Source organism: Salmo salar, chromosome ssa14, assembly GCF_905237065.1.
Source record: "Salmo salar chromosome ssa14, Ssal_v3.1, whole genome shotgun sequence".
Lineage (NCBI taxonomy): Eukaryota > Metazoa > Chordata > Actinopteri > Salmoniformes > Salmonidae > Salmo > Salmo salar.
In genome coordinates, this window is record NC_059455.1 from 76,398,961 (window position 1) to 76,418,382 (window position 19,422).

Sequence of the window (19,422 nt, forward strand, 5' to 3'; positions counted from 1 at the left end):
ATTGACGACAGCTTACCCAAAAGTATCGCATGGTCTACAGTGTCAAAAGCTTTAGACAAATTTATGAACAAGGTGGCACAGTACTTTCTATAATCTAGGGCATTAGTAATATAATTTCCAACACGTACAGTGGCCGTAATAGGACTGTGTTTAGGTATGAAGCCAAATTGATTACTAGAAAGAGTATTGTTAACAGTTAAAAAAGATTGTAGTTGCCTATTCACCAATGACTCTAGAATTTTTGCCAAACAGGAGAGCTTAGAGATGGGCCCATAATTATCCAATTCACTACCATCACCTCCCTTGAGGAGTGGTAAAACAAAAGCTGTTTTCCAAGATTTAGGAATCTTTCCTACGACCAATGTTTGATTAAAGATATGCATCACTACACTAGCAATAATAGGTGCCGCACACTTGAGTAAATATGGATCCAGATGTTCTGTGTGTGTGTGTGTGTGCATGTGCACGCAAGTAGAAAATATGTTGGTGTTCAGTCTACAAGTAGGGTATCAACAATGCCATCCTCCTTGCTTTCCTTTTGGCAAAATGGTCTATGATGTCCTAGACTAGGCTACCTGGCTTAAATGCTTGCTAGCCTAACTTCCTTGCATGGGCAACAATGGACCAGGTAAGTTAGGGAGCTAGTGAACGTGAGTCTACTACATCTACAGCTATCCTACATATTGAACTTCAATCGTCTCACGCCAGTGGCACAATGTATGAATTTATGGTTCAATCAGAATCGCTGTTATAATCATTGGCCTGTACGGAGAATTATGTCCAAATGCCCATCTCCATCCATGGCTTTGGAAAGGCATGATTTAGCTAGCTAGCTACTGCAGGAGGACAACAACACATCACACGCAAATTATTTTAGATGCCAAATGCTCGCTGGCATCAATCAATGAAATACCACAGTGGCAACATGTCATACTCTTTTTGTCCAGACAGCATCAGATACAGTTGAAGTCGGAAGTTTACATACACTTAGGTTTGAGTCATTAAAACTCGTTTTTCAACAACTCCACACATTTCTTGTTAGCAAACTATAGTTTAGGCAAGTCAGTTGGTGGGTCAGAAGTTTACATATACTAAGTTGACTGTGACTGTAAACAGCTTGGAAATTCCAGAAAATTATGTCTTGGCTTTAGAAGCTTCTGATATTCTACATGACATCATATGAGTCAATTGGAGGTGTACCTGTGGATGTATTTCAAGGCCTACCTTCAAACTCATCAGCCAAGACCTCAGTAAAAAAAATTGTAGACCTCCACAAGCCTGGTTCATCCTTGTGAGCAATTTCCAAATGCATGAAGGTACCACGTTCATCTGTACAAACAATAGTACGCAAGTATAAACACCATGGGACCACGCAGCTGTCAAAACGCTCAGGAAGGAGACACATTCTGTCTCCAAGAGATGAACATACGTTGGTACGAAAAGTGCAAATCAATCCCAGAACAAACTGACTTCCTGTTTCCGGTCACAACTTGCAGACGTGCTGCTGTGCGTTTTGTTGCCGATCTTACTTTGCTACCTGACTACCTCACGGTTTTTACTTTTTCATTACCGTATATTTTTTGTTTTTCCCTCATTCAACTTTTTTCATTCAACTTTTTCACCACGGAGGTTTTATCTGGACATGGTTCGTCAGGACTTCAAACAGCCGAAGCTAAGTAACATTAACATGATGCCTTCTAATTGCAGTCGTTGTACTTATAGTATACAGGAGAACGATCGCCTTACGGCAAGGATAGCTGTGCTGCAAGCCCAGCTTCAGACGCAATCGTTAGGCAAGGGTAATTTCAGTGTAGGAAAGGATGAAACAGCGTCTGTGCCACCAGTAAGTACAGATAGTAACGTTAGTATAAACCCCCTCGCACGGTCCCCGCAGCCGGACAACTTTCTCATGGCTTCTGGAGGGAAACGCTGTAGGAATGCTCAACCGGTGTCGCTTATTCAGCCGACAGAAACTTTCAACCGGTTCTCCCCATTAACCTGTTGGGGCTAGGGGGCAGTATTTGCACGCCGGATAAAAAACGTACCCGTTTTAATCTGGTTACTACTCCTGCCCAGTAACTAGAATATGCATATAATTGTTGGCTTTGGATAGAAAACACCCTAAAGTTTCTAAAACTGTTTGAATGGTGTCTGTGAGTATAACAGAACTCATTTGGCAGGCCAAAACCTGAGAAGATTCCTTACAGGAAGTGGCCTGTCTGACCATTTCTTGCCCTCCTTGATCATCTCTAACAAATACAGGGGATCTCTGGCATGACGTGACACTTCCTACAGCTCCCATGGGCTCTCAGAAGGCGGGAAAAAGCTGAACGATGTAATTCGAATCCCCAGGCTGAAACACATTAGCGCGTTTGGCAAGTGCTCTATCAGAGGGCCATTAGACTGAGGGATAGCATGCTTTTACTTTCACTCTCTTTGTAATAAAAAACGATTTCCCGGTCGGAATATTATCGCTTTTTTACAAGAAAAATGGCATAAAAATTGATTTTAAACAGCGGTTGACATGCTTCGAAGTACGGTAATGGAATATTTCAAATTTTTTGGTCACGAAATGCGCGGTGCTCGTAACCCTTCTTTACCCTTTCGGATAGTGTCTTGAACGCACGAACAAAACGCACGAACAAATGGATTATTTGGGACCAAACCAAAATTTGTTATTGAAGTAGAAGTCCTGGGAGTGCATTCTGACGAAGAACAGCAAAGGTAATAACATTTTTCTTATAGTAAATCTGACTTTGGTGTGTGCTAAACTTGCTGGTTGTCTAAATAGCTAGCCCTGTGATGCCGGGCTATCTACTTAGAATATTGCAAAATGTGCTTTCACCGAAAAGTTATTTTAAAATCGGACATATCGAGTGCATAGAGGAGTTCTGTATCTATAATTCTTAAAATAATTGTTATGTTTTTTGTGAACGTTTATCGTGAGTAATTTAGTAAATTCACCGGCAGTGTTCGGTCAGAATGCTAGTCACATGCTAGTCACATGCTAATGTAAAAAGCTGGTTTTTGATATAAATATGAACTTGATTGAACAAAACATGCATGTATTGTATAACCTCTTATGGCTAGGGAGCAGTATTTTCACGGCTGGATAAAAAACGTACCCGATTTAATCTGGTTACTAATCCTACCCAGTAACTAGAATATGCATATACTTATTATATATGAATAGAAAACACCCTAAAGTTTCTAAAACTGTTTGAATGGTGTCTGTGAGTATAACAGAACTCAAATGGCAGGTCAAAACGTGAGAGATTCCTTTACAGGAAGTGGCCTGTCTGACCATTTCTGGAACTTCTTTGCCATCTCTATCTTTTACAAAGGATCTCTGCTCTAACGTGACACTTCCTACGTCGTCCATAGGCGCTCAGAGCCCGGGAAAAAACAAAATGTCGTCATCCCAGCCCCAGGCTGAAACACATTATCGCCTTTCTCAAGTGGCCGATCAAGGGACTGTGGGCTTAGGCGCGTGACCTGGCCGCCCCCGTCTTTGTGATTTTTTCCTCTGTTTGCCGAAGAGGAGATTCCCGGTCGGAATATTATCGCATTTCTACGAGAAAAATGGCATAAAAATTGATTTTAAACAGCGGTTGACATGCTTCGAAGTACGGTAATGGAATATTTAGAATTTTTTTGTCACGAATTGCGCCATGCGCACGACCCTTCTTTACCATTCGGATAGTGTCTGGGACGCACGAACAAAACGTCGCTATTCGGATATAACGATGGATTATTTTGGACCAACCCAACATTTGTTATTGAAGTGGCAGTCCTGGGAGTGCATTCTGACGAAGACAACAAAAGGTAATCAAACTTTTATAATAGTAAATCTGATATTGGTGAGGGCTAAACTTGCCGGGTGTCTAAATAGCTAGCCCGTGATGCCTGGGCTATGTACTTAGAATATTGCAAAATGTGCTTTCACCAAAAAAGCTATTTTAAAATCGGACATATCGAGTGCATAGAGGAGTTCTGTATCTATAATTCTTAAAATAATTGTTATGTTTTTTGTGAACGTTTATCGTGAGTAATTTAGTAAATTCACCGGCAGTGTTCGGTCAGAATGCTAGTCACATGCTAGTTACATGCTAATGTAAAAAGCTGGTTTTTGATATAAATATGAACTTGATTGAACAAAACATGCATGTATTGTATAACATAATGTCCTAGGTGTGTCATCTGATGAAGATCATCAAAGGTGAGTGCGTTCAAGACACTATCCGAAAGGGTAAATAAGGGTGACGAGCATGACGCATTTCGTGACAAAAAAATTCTAAATATTCCATTACCGTACTTCGAAGCATGTCAACCGCTGTTTAAAATCAATTTTTATGCCATTTTTCTCGCAAAAAAAAGCGATAATATTCCAACCCGGGAATCTGCGTTTAGGTAAAAAGAGGAAAGAAAATAAAGCACGGGGTCGACTCGTGCACGCGCCTAAGCCCATTGTCCTCTCATCGGCCACTTGCCAAAAGCGTAAATGTGTTTCAGCCTGGGGCTGCCTCGATATCATTCAGCTTTTTCCCGGGCTCTGAGAGCCTATGGGAGCCGTAGGAAGTGTCACGTTACAGCAAAGATCCTCAGTCTTCAATAAAAAGAGCCAAGATGAACAACAACTTGTCAGACAGGCCACTTCCTGTTCAGAATCTTCTCAGGTTTTTGCCGGCCATATGAGTTCTGTTATACTCACAGACACCATTCAAACAGTTTTAGAAACTTTAGGGTGTTTTCTATCCAAAGCCAATAATTATATGCATATTCTGGTTACTGGGCAGGAGTAGTAACCAGATTAAATCGGGTACGTTTTTTATCCGGCCGTGTCAATACTGCCCCCTACCCCCAACAGGTTAAGGACAACAAAGTCAAGGTATTGGAGTGGCCATCACAAAGCCCTGACCTCAATCCTATAGAAAATGTGTGGGCAGAACTGAAAAAGCGTGTGCGAGCAAGGAGGCCTAAAAACCTGACTCAGTTACACCAGCTCTGTCAGGAGGAATGGGCCAAAATTCACCCAGCTTATTGTGGTAAGCTTGTGGAAGGCAACCCAAAACATTTGACCCAAGTTAAACAATTTAAAAGCAATGCTACCAAATACTAATTGAGTGTATGTAAACTTCTGACCCACTGGGAATGTGATGAAAGAAATAAAAGCTGAAATAAATAATTCTCTCTACTATTATTCTGACATTTCACATTCTTAAAATAAAGTGGTGATCCTAACTGACCTAAAACAGGGAATTTTTACTAGGATTAAATGTCAGGAATTGTGAAAATCTGAGTTTAAATGTATTTGGCTAAGGTGTATGTACTGGTAAACTTCCGACTTCAACTGTACATGAGCTACTCATCTCTCAAATTATTTCTCCAGTGTGACAGGTATAGCCACTTTTGAATTTATGGAAAATTATGAAACTCAGAGAGACGAAAGATCAATGTTTTGTACTTTTTTTTTTTTTTATTGATCACATTTTTTTGTGGGAAGCCTGGCTTCTCTTGGCATCTGTGAATATAGGCCACTGTTACATATTGATTGGTAGGAAATTTTAAGATAATCAGTACATAAGTGTGTGTAGTAAATGTAATTAAATTCTCATTATAAAAAGCTAATAAAAACCAAATGTTCCCCAGACTCGTTCTGATCAATTTGTTCCAACTCAAACTCATTGCATCACCTCTTGACACAAGAGTATTCTGGGAACATCCTATAAGTGATAAGCTAATCAATAACAGCTCTGAGTTATAATATGAGGTCAGCAGACACTTTCTGACGAGGGTAGATGTATTATCAGCAGATAATAACTCAACCTAAGCTTAAAGAAATACTTCAGCTTAAAGGGATAGTTCACAAAACTGATTATTTATTTCCGCAGTTGGTGATAGTGGCTAGGTAAACAAATCCAACGTGTGGATTGCATTCCGTCATTGTCATAGACTACTTACAAGGTAAGGAAACAAGTACATAATCTTGTAATTTTTGTGAACTACCCCTTTAATAACAGCAGTAGTGTGTCAGTTTGCTGTTACACGTATAGACTTTATTGTTCATTATTCTATTCTAAATCATGAAGGTACAACTCCACCAATCAGATCCGCTTCCAGTCTGATGCATTAATGTGCTGCTCGTTTGCCTGGAGTGACAGCGAAAATACAAACAGTCAGACTGTTGAAACCAACACAAGCTGACACACACTTACGGGTGTCAACGACAACAAACTGGATGCTCACAAACAGTGCAATAATTGAAGCAACATGACAATCAAAAGCCACGCCACCGCTGTCCTCCTCCTCCTCTCCTCCTCCTTTCTCCAATATTCTCTCCCTCTTTTCATTTTCTCTCCCTTCTCTCCCTGAAACCTGCAATTTAATCCTCAATGAATTTCCTCTTCACCTCTTTTTTTCCTTTTTTTATTTGGTCAAATGGTCTTCAATATGCAATAGTTGTATTCAATGTGCCATGTAGAAATAGCTTGCACAAAAAAATACCACACAGATCCAATGGTACATTCAATGTTCCTGTCACGTCCTGACCATAGAAAGATGTTATTTTCTATGGTAGTGTAGGTCAGGGCTTGACTGGTTTTTTTCTCTCTATGTTTTCTATTTCTATGTTCAGGTTCTAGTTTTGTATTTCTATGTTGGGGTTTTGTTTGGTATGATCTCCAATTAGAGGCAGCTGGTCCTCGTTGTCTCTAATTGGAGATCATACTTAAGTAGGGTTTTTTTCCACCTGGGTTTGTGGGAGATTGTTCTTTGAGTAGTGTATGTTTATACTCTGCGTCACGGATTGTTGTTTTTGTCATTCCGTTTATTTATGTGTTGCATAGTTTCACAGTGTAAATAAAATGTGGAACGACACACACGCTGCACTTTGGTCCGCTCCTCCTTACGACAACCGTGACAGAATCTCCCACCACCAAAGGACCAAGCAGCGTGGTATGGACCAGTGGACTATTGAGGAGATATAGAGGAGTATATCCAGGGCTTTGGAGGATTTAGGGGCAAGAGAAAAGCGCCTCCCATGGGAACAGGTGGAGGCAGCGAGAGCACAGCAACAAGGGAAGCACGAGAGGCAGCCCCAAAAAATTATTTGGGGGGGGGGGGGCACACGGGGAGATTGGTAGAGTCAGGTTGGAGACCTGAGCCAACTCCTCGTGCTTACCTTGAGGTGCGTGTCACCAGTCTGGCGCCACCTGTGCCAGCCCCACGCATCAGGTTTCTAGTGCGCCTGCCCAGTCCGGTGTGTCCTGTTCCTGCTCCCCGCACTCGCCCTGAGGTGCGTGTTTCGAGTCTGGCGCCACCTGTGCCAGTCCCACGCATCAGGCCTCCAGTGTGTCTTTCCAGTCCGGAACCTCCGGCGGCGGTCCGCAGTCCGGAACCTCCGGTGATGATCCGCAGTCCGGTGACACAAAAGGGGAGGGATCAGTGGGCGGAGCAGGGGTTACACCCCGAACCGGAGCCGCCTCCTCTGCTGGAGGATTCGCGGGATGAGAAGGTTCTGAGTACTGCACCAGAGCCGCCATAGACATTGGTCACCCTCCCTAACCCTCCCTGTGTTTTTTTGTTGTTGTTTAGGTGCGGTCAGAGTCCGCACCTTTGGGGGGGGTACTGTCACGTCCTGACCATAGAAAGATGTTATTTTCTATGGTAGTGTAGGTCTGGGTGTGACGTTTTTTTCTAAGTTTTATATGTTCAGGTTCTAGTTTTGTATTTCTATGTTGGGGTTTTGTTTAGGATGATCTCCAATTAGAGGCAGCTGGTCCTCATTGTCTCTAATTGGAGATCATACTTAAGTAGGGTTTTTTTCCACCTGGGTTTGTGGGAGATTGTTTTTTGAGTAGTGCATGTTTATACTCTGCGTCACGGTTTGTTTTTGTCATTCAGTTTATTTATGTATTGCATAGTTTCACAGTGTAAATAAAATGTGGAACGACACACGCTGCACTTTGTTCCACTCCTCCTTACGACAACCGTGACAGTTCCTCAGAAAATATTCACAAAAATCAGGGGGGTGAGAGAGAGAGATGCTCAAGTGCTTCAAATTTCCTCTCTGTCCTCATCAAATTTTCCTGGATCTTGATAACTCAGAGGTCGAAACAAGAAGTGGTTTCACAACGGAAGTTAATTGATTAAGTTGATTAAGGAGCATGCACACACACACAGAGATGGAGACATGATCATGAGAGGAGCTGAATGGACGGTAGTACCAAGGCCACACAGACGGACTGTGGTTAGTCTCCCTGATCAATGATTACAGTTGTGACAGTGTGATGACTCTGGTTGATTAAGCTTGATTAAGACCGAAACATGACTTTAACAAGCAGAGGAGAGGACAATCAACTGATTCAGTGGAGGAATGTAATTTAATGTAAACCAGGGCCTGGTCAAATATAGTGCACTAAACAAGGAATAGGCTGCTATTAGGGACACTTACTAAATGATCTAGAATTTACATAGAAACAACATCTACAAGACTATTACCTAGGAATGACCTGTAAATGTAAAGCACAATCCTGTCATGACTAGCCTGGAAAACCATTCCCAAAAAGGCATAAAATCGGTAGCAGTGGTGCTCTCTCATGGAAGCTTTATGTTCCACCTAGGAACAAAGATGATTAAGTAATCCCCGTCAAAATCTGTCTGTTTAAACTAGAGATATGTTTAGTTTTGTTGCATGCGCTGCACCTCAATCCACCTCATCCACCAATGGTGACCTGGAAGGTGACTGAACTACAACGGTGTTGGTCAGACCACAAGACATCCCGAAAATCGGTATTCTCACGAAAACGTCTGTTGCATCCGAACAGTTTTGTCTACACACCAATATGGAAAGGTGAGACTCTCACGAACAAATACGTGTCTGTTGTTTTGCTCTAGGATGCCCACAAGCTCCACAAGTTTAATCTGAAGGTACCCTGGTACCAGTTAAAAAAGCTGTTTTTCCATGTATGAATCTGTTATGAAATATGTTTCTATGGGCTAGTCTGGAGGAGAGGGTGCAACCAAAAAACTTTAAACCCAAGGTGCAGTGCTATTCTGCCAAGAGACAGACAGACACGGCATTTACAGTTACTTGGACGTGTGTTCATCCCTCATGGATTTGTTCTTAAAGCTCTTCCAAACGTAGCCTGATTAAACCAGCATGAACGCTGCTCTTGCCATGGACACATTGTTCAGTGTGGTTTAACCAGGGTATGGAAACGTACCCCTGAAGCTTGAATGGAGCTAGTGCTCCCCATGGCCAGTCTCTGTTACTGAAGGTGAAAGATCAGGAAGATAACTCCCATCAACGGACTTCTGGCCTGTAGCTGTGTATCTCGGACGGTGCGGCAGACACGGCCCTGTGGATAGATCCATCACCACTGGTGTGTTGCAGGGACGGAAGTTTACACCCCTCCTCCCCTTCTCTCCCGTCCCTTACCCTCTTCCTAGACCCAGCGAAGCAGGAGTGCTTCCCCCCTCCCCTTCCCCCCTCTCCCTTCCCCCTCCTTCCCCTATCCGCTCCCTGCCACATAGACCCAGTCAAGCGAGAGCGTCTGATCTCTGCTCTGTTAAAGTGGTCAATCAAGCCCATCAGCAGGCTTATGCAATCCATCACTACTGCTGTTAGGTACAAATGCCATCACTAGTCAACACACATTCACTACAGCTATTCACTAAGGCAGGAACAACTCCCAGTCTACTGAATGCCTTTGTTTTCTTCCATGCATATGCTGGTGCTGGCATGTTACAACAACCCACCATGCCTAAGGAAGGATACTGTGAAACAGGACAGAGTCAAGAGGCAAGACAAGGGCTATTTCCAGAAAACCCAGCTTGAAAATGAAATACAGGCAGTGCTAGCAATGTCGATAGAGATTGTTGAATGCTTCTGCCAACAACAAAAACTGGGTGGGGGTCTCTGCTCTATCCTGCCAGGTGTACCAGATGGGTGGGGGTTTCTGCTCAACGTTGCCAGGTGTACCAGATGGGTGGGGGTTTCTGCTCAACGCTGCCAGGTGTACCAGATGGGTGGGGGTTTCTGCTCTATCCTGCCAGGTACACCAGATGGGTGGGGGTTTCTGCTCTATCCTGCCAGGTGTACCAGATGGGTGGGGGTTTCTGCTCTACCCTGCCAGGTGTACCAGATGGGTGGGGGTTTCTTCTCTAGCCTGCCAGGTGTACCAGATGGGTGGGGGTTTCTGCTCTAGCCTGCCAGGTGTACCAGATGGGTGGGGGTTTAAAATGTTGGAACTATTCCATTGATTACAATGTGCCAGGCAAGCTCGATCAAGCACAGATAAGGTATTTGAAATAATAAAAAATAGTATTTGAACCCAGGTAGGTCTGCTACAAAGCTCCTCCTATCAAGAGGCTGCAGATAGACTTCCCACAGTTCCCAGACAGAGAATAGCAGAGTAGTGGAGCAGACAGAGAAGTCCCCCAGAGTCCCCCAGAGGATCAAACCTCAGGTCAGGCCAGGCCTCAATTATATTTCACAGAAACAGTCAATGCCCTTCAGTGGTTAGCTCCAAATATGACCCTAGACCTCTGAATGTGATTGAAAAACTAGAGCAGTGCACGGTGGGGAAAGATGGAGGCTGTTGTCATTAATCACATAGAACGCATGTGTACGAGCAGACATGGATGCCAGCAAAAATGCACACACGCACACACACACCCAGAGACAGATAGTGTCAGATCCCAAGTGCCTTCACAGTCAGGGGTCAGGGTTATTTTGGTTGTTTAGATGGTATGGGCAGGTTAGGGGTCCGGTCATCAAGGAAAGACTTCCAAATTAAAACACCATAAAAGATGACAAAATGAGCTGTAAATATCTGCCAGCTTCCCCCAATAGGATTTGAATAAACAAAACTGTAATGATCCATGCAGTCAAAAATTAACCAACGCCCGTCAAGGGGCGATTCCAACAACTGTAGACCATTATCATCAATTTTCTGCCCCAAACCAAGGTCAAGTACACACACACACAGCTTACTGTCTCCTATGCAGGGTGTTATTGGTCCAGGGAGACAGAGAAGGGTTGATAAAGGAGAAAGGAGTGTTGCCCCCAGGTCACATGTGTCATCATAAGTGGACCACCAGGTGTGTTATCATCAGTGGACCACAAGAGCAGTTCAGTAGAGGAGCACAGCAGAGTCAGGTCACCTTGAGGTGTGAATTACAGAGGTGCACCACGGGCTCTTCTGAGGCACACACACACACACAGGTGGGGGGTTTCTCTTCTGAGACACTTCCAGTCTCTGATCGAAGGGTCAAAGGTCAGCAGTACTGAACTGAAGCATGTTTTTAGAGTCTAAATGGGATATATACCAAGTTAATTCAACTTAAAGCATATTTTTTCCCCTTCACATTTAAACCTAGATTTAAACCCGAAAACAAAGTAATTAGTAGAATTCACATTTCATGAAAACTCAATCAAAAATCTACCAAAATTGGATGTTGAGTATGAAGTGTACCATGTAAGTACATGTGTACACCATATAAGACCTCAGCTATATCAAGGAGCCAAACAACTGACAATACATCATAATGCTGACGTATTGATATTAATTAATAACAGATACATTCATAGAAATATGAAGAGTCATTTCTAGGAAATATTCACAGTAATAACAGATTCCTCTTAAAGTGTGATTTCCATCAAAGATAATGTGATTGCAGTGGATGGTCAACGGGCATGGAGACAATTCGTTGTATTGTAATGCTGGTCGAGAGCTACTTGAGTTCCTCAGTTAAAGTAGATCCTTCACTGTTAATTCACATGTAACATAGCTACTAGCAGACCACTTGGCTGTGCTGTGAAGAGGCTGGGGGTTTAATAGAGGATTATAGTGCTGTGTGCTAAGAGACTGAACTCTCGGCCATGCCCCTTTACGGCTCTGCTCTCGGCCTACAGTATGTGGACTTCTGGATAAAGGTAGTGCTACAGTTTAGGGAAGTTGTCTTGCAACAGGGTGATCAAATTAAGATCCTACATCTGTATATTTCCCAATAAATGGGAATGAAAATGGCTGACAAAAATGATAACGTAATTTGTGTTCAATGAAAGGACAGAATCAGAATTGGACTGATTTCCGTTCTTTGCTGATGTAATGTAATATTGTCTGACAAGACTCAAATGCAAGCAATATTTCCCCATACACTGATCTCTGTGTGGCAATCCCTCTCCCACTGTGCTGACTGCTTGCTATGGCAGGGCTGGTCTCAACATCTCCAGCATGTTATGATGGTTTAATACTACTAACAATTAGGGCCGGGACGATACCAGTGTCGCAATACTTGTTACTATTGTGGCAAGGAAACAAAGCACTAAACGGATTTAACAGCCCTTATGTTGGAAACACACTTCATTAGCTATGTTGTCATCAACAATGTACTGAGTAAAGGATCTGAATACTTATGTAAAAGTGATATTTCCGTTTTTTATTTTTAATACATTAGCGAAAATGTCTAAGAACCTGTTTTTGCATTGTCATTGTGGGGTATTGTGTGTAGATTGATGAGGGGGAAAAAACTATTTAATCCAAAAGTCATGGGTCTGAATACTTTCCGAATGCACTGTATTACAAGTTTTGCAATAATTTGAGACACAGACCACACATAGCAGTTTAAACCTGGAGCCTGGTGCACGGTTCACGACAACTGGACCATTGTCATTACTGTTCCATGATTAGTGAGGATTAGGGTCGATTTTGTAGGACAGTTGTTCAACCCTATTGTACACCAGTAGATGCTCCTCAGGGGAGGACCATCCTCAGTGAATTGCATAAAAATTTAAATAGTGAAATATTTAAAAAAATATCCTGTTTTGCAATGAAGGTCTACAGTAGCCTCAACAGCACTCTGTGGCTCAGTTGGTAGAGCATGGTGTTTGCAACGCCAGCATGGTGTGTGCAACGCCAGGGTTGTGGGTTCGATTCCCATGGGGGGCCAGTACAAAAAAATGTATGTAATGTAATGAAATGAAATGTATGCATTCACAACTGTAAGTCGCTCTGGATAAGAGCGTCTGCTAAATGACTAAAATGTAAATGTCATCCAGAGTCACATGTATGCATATTCCAAGCTATAGCGCACAATATTTTACATACAGCAGGTTTTTAAAAGAACCAAAGAGTTTGGTCTTCTTCGTGTTTTCATTTTTGCCATGGAAAAAATATTGCGGTACTTGAATCTTCACAGCTCCACTAACAAACAATGGTGAGAGGCTGGCCAAACATAGTGCACTATACAGGGAATAGAGTTCCATTTAGGATGCAGCACTGTCGGTGTCTCTCCCTCTGCGCCAACTGCTTGGCATGTCAGGCCCTCTCTCCAGCCTGTTAAACAATGATGGTGTAGTTGTAATATGCCTGCCCTAAAGTAGTGCACTATTTAGGGAACAAGGTGCCATTTAGGAGTCATTATGTCTGTGTGTCTGTCTGTCCCTCAGGAACAGAGCCTCCTCATTGCCCCTTTAGAGGAAGTGAGACTTTGCCGAGACCCCCCCCACACACACACACACCTGCCAGTCACTGACAGCCTTGTGTTGCAGCAATAGGAGCCACCCTGCTACCAGTCATAGGGCCAGAGAACATGCTGTTGTTCACACTAGCTGTCAGTCATCAGAGTATCATCAGCAGTCACTCTGCTGGGAGCAAAATCCCCCTAAAAGAATGTCAACTATCTGACTGGGTTGTATTGGACGCACACACACACACACGCACGCACACACACACGCACCTGGGAGGGCACCGACAACTCCCAACTCAGCCGAATAATGAATACAATCCTATTTTAATTATATTTTGTAGCCATAGGTGACCATATTCATTTGTGAATGCCGCCCTCGCGGAGAGGCGTGCGCTGTATTATACCACTGAACACCTGCATCAACTGTTCTTCAGAGCGAGCACAGTGTTATCCAGGTCAAGGCGCGCCCCGCTCAGACAAGAGGCTTAGAGACGAGACAAGAGCTTTTAACACGAAATAAAACCTTCAAAGTTCAACAGTAATCCCCGTAGGTATGGATAAACCCGACAGTTTAACTGTCTGGAAAAGAATCATCTCGGTTTAGTGGAGCGCAGACATGGAGAGAGCAGATATCCAGGTGTAGAATTAAACTAACATTAACCAATTCGTAACTATAAGACAATATAATCAAAGATGTTCATCTCTTTACAGTCGACTGAAAAAGGTCTACCTTTTTTATGAAGCAAAAGACAAATTGAACCTAGGCTATACATTACAAAGACTACATTTTCATCCCAAAATCTGCAGCCAATATCATTATGTAAAAAAAAAATCCTAATCAATTTGTGTATGTATATATGTATATATATATATAAATATATATATATATATATACTAAATAAATCCTACCATGGAATATGCATATTGCGTTGTATTGAATTGATTAAAAAAAAAAACTTTTCCTTAATGTAAAATTAAGTAGTCCTAGGCCTATGCCAAAATTGACAAACCATTTCAGGGCGGGGAAAAAGTTGAAAAGTGTCAAATGGCACTTGGCAAATTTGTCATTTCGAACTATTAGGCCTATGTGAATTCAGGTTTCATCATCAAGCCTACATCTTCATTGGTTTGAATGAACAAAACGGACTTTTAAAACATTTGCTTCCCACTGCAATGATGTGTTCAATTGGGACTCATTCTACCCGGCTGTTTTAAGGCGAGTAAAACAACGGTCATGAATATCAGCACCATGGACAGCTCCCGGTACTGAAGGAGAAAACCCACTTGATAATGCTCCATGACTCGTTTGATTGAAATTCAGAGGTGGAATTCTATGCGTGAAGAGGTCAAATAACAAGGACAAAATGATTCTAAGGTGTCTAATCTATTATACGATAATATTCCTTTATACAGGGAAATGTACTTTGGCCTATAAAATCGATGATTTTATGTTTACAGTGAAGAAACATTTATAGCGGAATATTACAGGTCATGCTTTGGTCTATATGTTGCATCTGAGATGTTGGTGTTCACATCCTACAAGATATTCTAGCTGTATCCTTACCAAAGCCCATATCAAATAAGCCCATGTGTAACGCAAAATATAGATTACATTTACATTTATTTTATTATGATTACTAAATGTTGCGAGATTTTTGAATTGTATAGGTCTTGAGCACACTCCAATTATTATAATTCTGTGGAATTGATTAATAATTACATAGGATATCTTCCTGTAAATGTGGCACAAATTGTAAAATCCTTTGTAGGCCTATCTATATGCTTACATTTTAAACATAGCCCAACGCGCCATGGAAGTTTTCAGACTCATTTTAGATAATGTGGTAAAATAATACCCCACGGACAACTAACAACAACGACCTGTTTTTCTGAATTTAAATTTAAATTGGCTACGCAATTAAATTCTATTCCGTCAAGCCGATAGAAAACAACCAGTAAATTAATTAGCTTGATTAGAATAATTTTAGTTTGAATAAATGTCGTTTTGCGTGAGGATTATGCAGATGAAATAATTCGAACCATTATTGAAATGTCAATAGGACAGTTGTAAGAGAAGCCAGTTGATATAGGCGTATTTCGTGAAATCTAAAATGTGTTGGGGAAAAATGTCCTGTGGTAAGTTCAAAGGAAATAGACAGAAGCCTATCCATTGTGTGTGTGTGTGTGTGTGTGTGTGTGTGTGTGTGCGGGTGGGTGTGCGCGCGCGCTTGTGCGTGTGGGTGTTGCGAACTGTATATTACAAAACATTTGACTTACATTCATTTTAACACCGGACAGTAGCCTCTTTTTAACACCTGATACCAATAGCCTCTTAAAGGAATAAACATGTATTTTGAGTTGCGTAGAGAAACTGAGTGAGTGAAGGGAGAGAATCCCCGCTCAATTCCAGTAAGAATCAAAGGCGGATTCATTTAGGTGTATGATGTGGCATCCGCTAGTCTTAGTGCCAAGTTATCTGGGTTAGGGATAGGGAACAGAAGCTTAGGCAACATTTTGTGTGAAGGCATTAGGCTACTCTCCTCAAGGTGTCTGCAGAACTCACACGAAAGCGTGTGCGTTCATTTTATTTTTTGCAAATTATAATATAGCCTACTTGGAAAGTGACTTTATTTGAAATATTTAAGTGGCATGCTTTTTTTATATATATCAGAGAGTCTTCCTGTTACTTTTGAACAAAACTTTGGTGCATGAGAAACAAGTGTTTTCTTTCCACTCAATGTCCTAGCATAAGTTAAATGTTATCACATTATGCTCGCTTTGAGATCAGCAAGATGGAGCTGGGTTGTCCGGGCCACGCAACAAACAACTCTCCTCCATGTTGTGTGTATTATAACTGCTATGACTGGGATCATTTTTCATGTGGCGGACTGAAAGGAAAAATCCTTACTGCCAAAATCAAAAGGAGAAACGGAGAATTTGAAAGGATCCTTCAGGTTGACGTGTAGCCTTCAGACGCACCTGCCGGTCGTTTTTGGTTCGCTATGACGCCCCCATGAGACGGTTTGTTGGAACTGCAGCACAATCGTGTCCGTTTTCAGCTAGTGTGCGGGAAACAATGTTTTAATTTGACACTTTAAATGTGTTATTTCTTTGACACGTGTTTAAAAAAATTATCAGTCAAATATTAAATAATTATTTAGTCTTATAACCAAACATATTCATTTTGAAAATTAATTGGACTAATTAGTTAATTGGACCATAGACCACAGTGATCAAATATAAACGCATACAGTAATTGTTAAATAGTCTGTTTTTAAAACTCACGCTCCGCCATGTCTCAGTCATGATGATGTGGAATTTAAAAAGTTGTATTTCCTCCCAATACCCCGATACAGGACGACGGAATGTTTTAAGGACATGCCCCTGAAGTGAAGAGTTGGCTTCAATAGTTCTGTCAGTGAGGTGCATTTCATAAGAAATCGTTTTTACACATGAGATTTTAGTAAAATGTGTCATTGAAAGACCACAAAACACCGAGACAACAATGAAACGACAAAGTATTTATAAACACAAACAAAACCACTACTCACCAGGTAAACCGCTGGCGTCAGGAGTAACACCGCACACCAACACGTCGCCTGCATTCTTCCTGGTCTCAAACTTCCACTAGTTTCCCTTCGCTGGCTCTTTGTCTGTGAAGACCATAAATCCACGGGGTATCCGCTTTTACACAACCGTCAAGACCCTCACCAGCCTAGATAAAAATGAAATTATACACCCCATGACCACTGAACAAGCTTAGCCTACACTTGGAGACAGATATTGGACGAGATGGGGGGGGGACAAACAACGATTACATAGGAATTAATCCAGAGAGCAGGGCTGAAGCAATGTCATAGTTCAATGAAAGATGAAAATTCGATTCAGAGCAAACATAAGGGATCAGTCCTTGATTTGATTGTCTTGCTGCCTGCCGTGCGCGTGAGGCTCGCCTAGCAGTTCCTTACTGAAAGGGAGAACAGTTAAAAGTAGAGTCGGATAAATAACGGACGCTTTATAACCGCACCTCTGGAAAACGCGTGTCTACAACACATCCGGGCTGAGAGAAACACCGTCGCTCTGTCCACACATAATATGAGAGAGAGAAGATGAGGGAGGGGAGGAGAGGAACGAGTGAAATATTAAAAAACGGGGCGAGATTGGTCCGAGACGCAAGGATCACAGAGTAGTCTTTAAAACAGCCACCAAAGCTCGACGGAAAAGCTTTTCATTTACTGACGTGCGGTAGAGTGGTGGGGTTGGTTGATAGAGATAAACGAGCCGACATTCACAGAGAGCCACAGTGCGTATACAGTATGACTCCAGGACAAACAAACTCACTAGGCTATAGCACAAGCTCCCTCCCTCACTATGTATGAACAGATCACTGCGATATAAACCAGCACAGCTGGACAATGACATTGTTTTCTCATAGGCTATTGGTTATGTGCAGAATTTTGGCTAACCAAATGCTAATGCATACAAAAATTGACCTACTGTATATTTAGTAACGGTCTAAACCATATAATTCAATTTAGCCTGTGAAAGATTAGCCTACATTGACAGAAGTGCTAAATGTAGCCTTATTGAGGATGTTCAAGACCTGGGAAGAGTTAAGCAGAACACTTTGAAGTCACTCAAGGAGAAGACAGGGCCAAAGAAGTAGGCTACTTGAGGGACCCTTAGAACATGTGGTCTTATTATGTGGATGGTCCACATCTTGACTACCACAAGTGCAAAGTCAATTCATGTCTAGGTGCACATGCATGTGCGTGTTGCTATCATTGTGCGGTATCAAACTATACGTAAACGCACTGTCAGAGCACAAGGTTAAAGGAGCATGCACCACATGCTGAGTGTGTGTTTGTTGCAGGCAGTATAGATAGATAGCCCCCCTCTGCTTCCTTTCAAATGCCATCCTGGAGAAGAAGAAAAAGAGGAGGGGAAGAGAGGAGAGGAAAAGACAGGGAGGGTAGTTCTGGTTGAATAAATCTGTGGTCCTCTCAGTGCTATAACATTGTGGTGGTCTGCTACTGTCACTATAACTCACCCCTGGGCCTGATGGATTCCTGTTCTGAATGGCTTAGGGAGCCTTCACAGGAGAGAGAAAGAGAGGGAGAGAGACTAGCCTTCACAACAGCTGCAGCAGCACCAGACCCAGGCGGATAAATCTTAAGAGGCCTGCCATGATGCTGAATCCCAGCCTGGGGTCTGCTGCTACCTTGATACCCCTCATTTTTGAAGTACAGGACTGGTGCCCAAGAACCAGAGGCCCTATCAAGCGACGAAAGTGCTGGTTTAGGATCAGTTCTTACCTTTTAGATCACAATGAATATGACTACTCATGTGGACTCTAAAAAGCTTAATATATGCAGACCCAGGTTTGAGGTTTCAATACTAGCGATTCATCAAGAAGTGAAGTGGAATAAAAAAAATGGGAAATTGGCCAATGTTTTCTTGGAGGATAATATGCAGCATATGCTCCCGATGTGATTTATTGACACGCACAAATACACAACGCATAGGACCTTCGCCAGGTCCTTGGCAATAGTCGCTCTGCCATGTTTCAGAGCCTAAAACATTTTTGAAAGAGAATAATGTCGGGCTCAAGGATTCTCAAGGGCAAAACAGCATTACAGAGCATCAAATCAAATCACATTTTATTTGTCACATACACATGGTTAGCAGATGTTAATGCGAGTGTAGTGAAATGCTTGTATCATGTTGAGGAGTTACAACTGAACTAGTCATTTTTGCAACATCAGAGATATGAGAGAGAGAATCCATTGAAAGGCACTTTGTTAACTAAACACTGAGCAGCAACTTTCTCTTCCTCCTGATCACCCCCCCCACACACACTTCTCTTTCGCTCTCTCACTCCAAGAGACACCCTAAAGGTTAAAGGGGTAATCAGGAGGTGGTGCTAATTTTCCCTGGCACACCTTTGGT

General features: G+C 42.2%; 1 protein-coding gene across 1 annotated transcript in view; it reads right to left on the reverse strand.

Moving 5' to 3' along the window:
- LOC106570312 (neurexophilin-1) overlaps positions 1–17,809 on the reverse strand; it is a 52,907-nt gene extending 35,098 nt beyond the window's left edge. Inside the window, exon 1 of the mRNA XM_014142500.2 lies at positions 17,025–17,809. Within this exon, the coding sequence (XP_013997975.1) occupies positions 17,025–17,078 (54 nt within the window). The 5' untranslated portion in view covers positions 17,079–17,809. The remainder of the gene's footprint in view (positions 1–17,024) is intronic.
- Between the last annotated feature and the right edge of the window lie 1,613 nt (positions 17,810–19,422).